Source organism: Centroberyx affinis, unplaced genomic scaffold (genome assembly GCF_046629955.1).
Source record: "Centroberyx affinis isolate AG114_WGS23_722 - 3 ecotype Tasmania unplaced genomic scaffold, CSIRO-AGI_Caff_v1 ptg004364l_1, whole genome shotgun sequence".
NCBI classification, from domain to species: domain Eukaryota; kingdom Metazoa; phylum Chordata; class Actinopteri; order Beryciformes; family Berycidae; genus Centroberyx; species Centroberyx affinis.
The window spans coordinates 145,783-154,828 of NW_027282059.1; the positions used below are offsets into that span (position 1 = coordinate 145,783).

Sequence of the window (9,046 nt, forward strand, 5' to 3'; positions counted from 1 at the left end):
GTGCTCATGTTAATTTTGTATTGGGCCTAGGTTTATTAGGCTTTAAAAGATTGCAGGCCTTTGTCTGATTTCACCCAAATATGACAGAACTTTATGTCCTTGGTGAATTTGTGGTGAGCTATTTTGGATCATATTCACATTTACGCAAACCTTTGACATTTCAGAGATGAAGAAGAGGGCAGACCAATTTAGTCTGGCCATACAGCCTGCCAACCCATTATCACTTTCTCGTTTTCAAAATAGGCAATCGAGATGGTATTTTATAGTTTACAACTTAATAAAAAAAATGTAATAATAAATTGCAACGTTTGAAACATTAAATCACTTTTTGAGCATAACAGTGGCACACCCTTAGCAGCATTATAATAATCCCATGTCTGAATTTAACTAGGGAGACAGGGAGAGGGAGAAAGAGAGAGAGGGAGAAAGAGAGAGAGAAAGGAGGGGGGAGGTACTTTTTTTTTGCTATGCAGCTTTTCCACAGGTTCATTTCGTCCTCCAATTGGATGGTGGAGCACACATTCGGGGAGGAGCAGCCCGAGCAGCCAAAAGGCAGAAAAATGTAGAAAAAATGCTGTAGATACTCATGCTCCAGCCTTACTTAGCCTACTTAGTTTCCCAAATGTTCACCGCAGCAGTCTGCGTCCTCTCCGATTTACCCTGGCGAGCTGTAGCTTAAAAGCGACTTCGAGCCGATAGAGAAAGGAGAGGTAACGTGGAAGCGTAGCACACACCGACGTCTGAAGTTTTCTTGGGGGGAAACAGCTTGGAGAGGTTTTACGCATTGCGCAGGATGCAGGCGCGCTACTCCGTGTCCAGCCCCAACTCTTTGGGAGTCGTACCGTACATCAGCAGTGACCAGAGCTACTACCGGGCCGGCGGTGGATACACCGGGATGCCTGCGCCCATGAGCATGTACTCTCACGCGGCCCACGACCAGTATCCGGCCAGCATGGCCCGGGCGTATGGACCGTACACCCCCCAGCACCAGCCTAAGGACATGGTCAAACCGCCGTACAGCTACATCGCTCTTATCACCATGGCGATCCAGAATTCACCGGACAAAAAGGTAACCCTGAACGGGATTTATCAGTTTATTATGGAGAGGTTCCCTTTCTACCGAGATAACAAGCAGGGCTGGCAGAACAGCATACGGCACAATCTGTCCCTCAACGAGTGCTTTGTCAAAGTGCCCCGGGACGACAAGAAGCCCGGCAAGGGCAGCTACTGGACTCTGGACCCGGACTCCTACAACATGTTTGAGAACGGCAGCTTCCTACGGCGCCGGAGAAGGTTCAAAAAGAAGGACGTGCAGAAGGAGAAAGATGACCGGGAGAGGCAAGGCAAGGACCCCTCTGCCCGCACCCCAGGCCGCGAGCAGGACCAGCCGGTGCAGGGCTCGCAGCCGGTGCGGATCCAGGATATAAAGACGGAGAACGGGACCTCCACCCCGCCGCAGGCCGCGTCCCCGACCCTGAGCACCGTGCCCAAGATCGAGAGCCCCGACAGCAGCAGCAGCATGTCCACGGGCAGCCCGCACAGCGTGCCTTCCTCACGGTCGCTCAGCATGGACGGACCCGAGCATCACCACCACGGCCAGGCCCCGGCGCAGGGCTTCAGCGTGGATAACATCATGACCTCGCTGCGGGGGTCGCCGCAGGCCGAGCTCTCCCCGCCTCTCATCGCGTCCCCTCGGACAGGTATCACCCCGTCACTGTCGCTTAACTATTCCCCCAACCAGACCTCCGCGTACAGCTCGGCGCCGTGCAACCAGAACGTCATCTCCACGAACTCCAACGCGACGTATCACTGCAACATGCAAGCCATGAGTCTGTACGCCGGGGACAGGGGGGGGCACCTGGCGCCCTCCACCACGGTGGACGAGACTCTGCCCGACTACTCCATCACCACGACCACCACGTCTCCGCTCGGCCACGGCAACCTGAGCCAGGCGGGCCAGGACGGCCACCACGCGCACCAGGGCCGGCTCGCGTCCTGGTACGGGGACCTGAGCCACCTGAGCCCGGGCTATCCGGCGCAGCAGCAGAACTTCCACTCGGTGAGGGAGATGTTTGAGTCCCAGCGGATCGGGCTGAACGGTTCTCCGGTCAACGGGAATAATAGCTGTCAGATGGCCTTCCCCTCCGGCCAGTCCATCTACCGCACCTCAGGAGCTTTTGTTTATGACTGCAGCAAGTTCTGAAAGCAGAAAAAATGTGTCTTTTAAATTAATAACTTTAATATATATTTTCCTATATTTTTTTGTACTTTTACATCGTCTGTACGGTCTTTTATTCACACCCCGAATGGACATAACAGATTCTTTTTTGCTCTGGTGTGTGAGGCGTGTGTAACACCAAAAACACGTAAGTTTTTCCCTCTCACTTTGAGAATTGTTTATAAAGATGGCTTAAATACCAGCTTTTATGACTATAAACTGTAAATTATAGCCTATATAGTAATTTATTTTTTAGGAAAAGGGAGTGGTTGGATATTGAGGACCAAACACTAGAAAGTGTTTCCAGTTTTCTTGCTGCCTTTTATTGTCCCAGTTCTTTTATAGAAATAGAGGGGGAACTTGTAGCCTATACTGACTTATTCTATTCATTTTGTCTTATTTGTTAAAAAATATTTTGAAGGCATTACATTTTGTTTGTTTAATAAAGTGCCGTCTATTTGATTTTAATTTGAGTGATTTATTAGCGCTTGTTAGTTGTAGTGATGTTGGTTGCTTAGTGATAATACTAATAGAAGGAAGCGTTCTCAAATTAGTAGGGGTAACCAGGTATAATTATGTTTGAGGTGTAAAAGGTTTGACTTGTACATGACATTACATGTCTCCTATTGCAAAACAATGCTTTTTGCTAAACGTGGTCTATAGACAGGGACTGTATTGCATTACCTGTTTCTTCATTTAGTGGCGTTGCGTGGCGTAGCACATATATCTTCCACTGGCCTATATAATGTGTGAAACAAAACACTTAAGGTAACGTGGTAATCAATTAACCCTATAATGAAAGACTCATATTTGTTTGAAGAAAGAATATTTCATTAAAAAGTGCGAGGGGGGTCTGCGGCCTCCTCTGCGCTGCACAGGCCAAATTCAATAGCAGCCTCATTCAATATCAGACTGAAGCGAGAGAGGTAAAACTGATTGATGATCAAGAGTGACAGATGATTTTTTTGTTTTAACTTCAATCTACAAATTGAAACCTCCACGGTGAGGCGTGTATTCTGAATTTCCAATAGTAGGCTAGAAGCAGGCGGTAAATATCTAGGCCCAGTGTTCAGAAGGGGTTTGCCCTCAGTGAAGGCCTACAGCACCACATAACACTGATGACAAATTAGTCATTACAGGGTGTGATTGAGTAATTACATCTACTCCCATAAGTTGATGTTTACAATGGGGTTGTCAATAAGATGCAGCTGCAGTTTTTGGATCCCTTCAATATACAGATTGGTGCATAACCAGACCCTATAAGTCTTATCCGTGCACGAGGACACCATGATAAACTCCATGGCCTCTGATAGACCCGTAGTGTCACTTAGTTTGCGTTTTGTCTCACGCAGACTCAGGGACTGGAGCAGCACTGGCCCGTTTTGTTTGGAGGGACCACGTGTATTTTCAGGCTTTGATTGAGATATTCCTGTTGCCAGATGTTTATTTATTTCGCTACTTCCTTGATGACGTGCGGCAAGTTTCCCAACCTCCAAGTCCCCAAAAGACTAACACAGAAAATATTCAGATTGTCATGAACGTCAAAATTAAGCGCAAACAACTTTTGGATAAGGCCTATTTCTGACACAAAAAAAAATAGAAAAGGTTATTATCAGCAATCATTTAATTATTCTCTTATAGGTTATTTTATAACTAAATAGGTTACATGTAAAATGTGTATGAGAGTTTGTAGCAACAATGTAAACAACTGCAACAGCAGCAGCAATAATAATAATACAAATAGTAATAATAATAATAATAATGCAATAATAATGCAATAATAATAATAACTATAATAATAACAACAACAATAATTCTGGAATTGGGGCCATGAGTGTGAACTTCTGTATGTGTGTGTGTACGTGTTAGGGAAGCTGCAGGAGTGTTTACAGGTTGGGCAATCTGGTTGTTAACTGAGTGTGAGCTACATGGTTTTAGAAACAGTGTTTTGTTTATTTGCTGCGTCAACGACCATTAGGCTATATCGTCAGTAGCCTGGTGAAGGCTGCAGCTCTGCGGCCTGTCGGCTCAGTCAGACGAGCGCCGCAGACTCATTCCTCCGCACTGATCCAGCAGCCTGCGGACTTTAGCCTCAGAGGAAGTGGAAGACACATTTTTACTCTCTGACAGTAACACTGCCGAGACCCAAGCTGGGTGCAGGTGTGTCCTTGCGTGGCCAAATAGGCAATGAAAAGGTGGCTTAAATTTGATTGCTTGCAATTGTGAATTTAGGCCTGTCTGGATGAGATTTGAATGAGTCAGTGAAAAAAAATCCACCGCACAAACGCTCCCCAGGGCAGTCCACACACCGACACGATTGTTGAGATGAGTCAAGCCCATTAACCTACTGTAAACAATGCGCTATCGCTTCTGCTGCGGCGTCTTCAGCAGTGGTCTGCTCTGCCTTATATGTTTTTATGTGGTTTAATCTGTGGTTCAGTGCCAACGATCAACTGCAAACTGCCATGCAAAGCAACTTAGACAACAGTCTGTGCTTTAAAACGGCGAGTTCACATGTAGAACTTCAAATGGATTGCATTATAGCCTAATAAAAAATATTAGATCGCTTCTGCAGAAATAAACAAACGTCTTTGTTGCCGCACGGTGATTGATGCTGCACTCAAGAGTGTTCCAGGTCAGGAAGGAGTAAAATTCAATCAGGGCAGGGAATCATTTTTCATTACAAGGAAAAGACAGAGGGAGGTGGAGGTCAGTGGAGAGGATGTCAACAATGCGCTTTAGGAGAAGACGGCGTGAAGCCTGCAGTAAAGCCTGTCAATACCTTATCTACACAGCCTCACTAGGACTGGAGAGCACAAGCTAATAGACTTACTTATTGTTTTGGAAATTTATAGGCCTACGCTGTAAAAATAGAAAAGGTTCCCGGAGGAAGAGTGAAGGGTTCTTCAAACTGTGGAGGAAACGTTCAAGTTCTTCAAACCCCTTTACAAGGCTACTTGAAGAACAGTTGAGGCATTCAGAACCGCCTCAATAATAATGGAATTATTAGGTTATTGTGCGTTTTTTTGGCTTCAGCAGTTTTATTCTTTAGTTATCGCTTTCAAACATTGGTAATGAATCAGTAGTGTAAAATAGGCATTACATCAAGTGAGAGGGCACTTTCTGTTTCAAAACAGATTTTTGTAGCCTATTCCTAAAATCCCTGATGTCTTTTACAGCACCAGGTGCCTGCAGATGTAGCTGTGGCAAATGCACCCACAATATAAAGATGGCTCCTGGATTAAATGCATGCACTGTTATAGCCAGTTGTTAAGCAAGCAACCCACATATATTAGCCTCAATTTTTTGGCAGATCTACCCGAGCATTAAAATGAGACATTTTGGGTTTTTCAAAGCACCAGGGCGTCACACAGGAACCATTTTTCATAGAGGAGTCTCTATTTTCAGACAACCACTATTTGAATCTTCTAGGTACTTAAATTTTCGTAGGAGAAACCCTGAAGCACCACACATTTTTAAGGTGATAGGTGTTTTTCGTGTGAGTGAAAAAAAAACGGCATCCCTATATTGTTTGGCCTGACATAGGCCAATAACATTTTTTTTTAACAGTTGGAGCACAAACCAAAACATAGCCAACAAAATTCTAACTTTAATTACGGGTAGGCCTATCATCATCATCGTCATCATTGCGCGTTTTATTTCTCTATTAGGAAAAATCATAAGCATTGCCGCTTTAAACGCGAACTCTCTTCCAAACACGTATATCTTAATTTTTTTTTTTTACAAATATCAAAATCTGACAGGAAAGCCAAACCAAGTATTATAAATAGAATATCAGATTCCAGAGCCTGAAGAAGTTAAACCTCTAATGTTTCAGAAAACCATTGGCGTCTCATGAACGAATCTATTTGTAAGCCTAATTCAAAGGCTTCACCTCCCACAGTCTCTCTCTCTCTCTCTCTCTCTGGCACAGACACACACGTCACCTTTTACGTCTGCTGGCATCTCAAAGGTGCCTATGGCCCAAAGCTGAGGACTGTTCAGGATGGGAGGCCTGTTGTGTCCCATGGGAGCAGAGCTAAATCCTTTAAGCAGAAGCGATGATTGAGATTGCCTTGCTCTGTCTTAGTCTCTCAGGATCCTGGCACCAAGGAAGTTTTTACTGTGTGAGTTTCTGCTTTATAAGCTGAACTATACAGAACCTGAAAGTGACAACAGGCCTATACTGAGCTTAATCCTTTACCTGCTTTGCACATAAAACTAATTAAAGCAGTTCTCTCGAAACTGAGCGATGGGAATAAATACGGCTAAGGATATATATCATTTTGCACATAAATTATGTAAGAAATTACAGCCTACACAAATTTCAGTGTGTAGGCTGTAATGAATTTCAAGGAGTTTATATTTTAATGAAAATTATTAGCTCACGCATGAGCCGTTTAATAATCACTGCCATAGTTATCTGGGTGGATTTTTGAGAAACCATTAAGCCTTTTCTACTGTGCAACTGTAAACCTCACATCTTGTACATTTGATCTCATCTAAAATTATACAGCCTAAATTGTTTCTCACATTGTGCTTATTCATTTTCTAACTGTTTTCAGTGAGGCTAAGATTGTTTAATTTAAAAAAAAATCCAATTCCCAGCTCGATTTCCAAAACAAAAGTGCTCTTTTATGTTTATTTGTCTGAGCAGTGGAGAATGTCAGAAATGTTAGGCAGTAACAAGGTTCAGATGACTTAGATGGGCGCCATTTCCTTTGTGCACCAATTTCACTCACTCGCTTTTCTTACACGTATATAGGCCTATATTTCCCTACTATGTTCTGAAAAAAGGATTTACATTAATATTTATTATTCTAAACTGAGCATAATAATCAGCGATCACATAAAAACAATAGGCCTATTGATCAGTGATTAGGACAGTTATGAGGCGGTACTAGCAGGTTTGATATACAGTAAATTATCAGTATTTGCCTCGCACGATATTATATAATATGAATATCAATTATTTTAGATTTCTATTGATGACAATCAAACTGATGAATAAGCCTATCAAAATGTGCTCAGAAACAATGTCAATAGGCTAAATTAACTTGGAAACAATACGATTGATAAAAGGCGTTTTGTATTCAATTAGCCTATCTCTTCTTCAATTATCTCTTCTTCTCTGTACCGTGAAAGAAACGTAAAGTTTTTCATTTTTCTTTCAGAATTTAATTATAGGTCTAGGCTTCCCCTAAGATACTCATTGCCTAGCTGAAGGGGGATCTTTACGAAAAATCAGTAGGCTATTATTATACTTATGAGTTTATATTCATCTTATTATACATTATTTCTTTTTTAAATCTCCTTGGGTTTATCTTTGGTATAGTTTTTGACCTATTGTAGCTCCATGACATGTAAAAGTCTTCCTCTGATATTTAATTTTTCTAAAACTAATCATAGGATGACTAGCCCTTTTCCCTCGGGCAGTGCTGCGGGCACCAGTGCACCTGTGTGAGGCTCTGTGCAGAGCAGCGCGGCACAGTGGAAACGTGTTTTTTGCTCTCAGCCGGGTTTCAGGGGCCAACCTCAAAGCAACATCTGTTTCCAATTTGGAGTCCACACAGACGCAGCGCTGTCCATGACGATCACACAGCGACTTTAAATGTCCTAGGTGTTGTCTTAAAACAGATAGAGGCAATCCCACCCGCCTCAGTCTGCAGACCTTTCCAGGGATCTTCAGTTTTCCGTCTAAATTGAATGTCAAACCGCTTCTACCATAAAATAAAACAATATGACGTGTCATTAAGATATGGGATTATGGGCCTAAATTATCTTTTCTGGATTTGTTGAAGAACTTCCTAATACATGGTAGGCCTATTTAATAGGAAACGCCACAATTAATTAATATTACTATAGCCTATACATTCAACAATCCAGATGGCTATAAGAATAGGCCTATTTGCTTGCTTTATAATCCGTGTTTTAGCCTTTCACAGACAGCAGATTAAGAAGCACTGCAAAAAGTCATTTCATGTAGTAATTTAACCTAATCTTAAAATCGTGTTTTTCTTAAAACAAGTGAAAAAAATAAATGCAGGTCGGGATGAAATAATTTAACAAGCAAAACATCTTTTTTTTAAGTTTATTATTGAATCTAGTGTCATTATCTAGTGGAGTGATCTGCCTTATTCTGCTTTGTTCTGCTTTGTTCTGAGATAGGCCTACTGACCGCTGTTTACAACACATTCCTGAAACAAGTGAAACTGCATTGAAAACAAGTGGAGTTATCTGGCAAAATATTTAACTTGTTTTAAGGGGAAAAACATCTTAAAGTCTGAATATGCTCTGACTTGGTAAGATAAACATGTTTTTGCAGTGTATCTGCTGTCCGCTGCCTATAAACCCATCATCATTTTCCAGTTAGGCGTCAGGGACAGAGGTGGTCGGGACTCATGCGCTGCGCACTCACTCTGCGCCTCGGTGATTGCGCACTTGGATTTGGACCGGGCACTGCACTCGTCTAGGCAGACAAGAGGCGTTTCAGAGTGGGATTCAGGGCCCGGGGAAAACGCATTTCCTGCCGAATAAAAGAGGGCAGTGTGCTCGCAAATAAAAACCCTGGAAAGCCGAAGCGAGCAACGGGGAGGGAAATAACGGGGGCTGAGCCAGCCGACCTCTGCACAACCTGGGCAGCCTGGCACCAGGCCCCGCACACACTCCGTCTCCACTTACACTTTTCCCTGCCGAACATATATATGTATAAAACCTTTATTTCAAAAAGGGACTGGGTTGCTGCTATCGTTCACTTTCATTTGAGGGCCTACAAAAGCCATTATTTAGGTAGAAAACCTTCTGCTCCTGTTGTAGTTAATAATATTT

General features: G+C 43.1%; 1 protein-coding gene across 1 annotated transcript; it reads left to right on the top strand.

Moving 5' to 3' along the window:
• The first annotated feature begins 533 nt into the window (after positions 1-533).
• LOC139664742 (forkhead box C1-A-like) lies at positions 534-2,667 on the top strand. Its single transcript, XM_071543683.1, has one exon. It carries the CDS (start codon positions 794-796, stop codon positions 2,201-2,203), a length of 1,410 nt encoding a protein of 469 aa, XP_071399784.1. The 5' UTR covers positions 534-793; the 3' UTR covers positions 2,204-2,667.
• Positions 2,668-9,046: the final 6,379 nt, after the last annotated feature.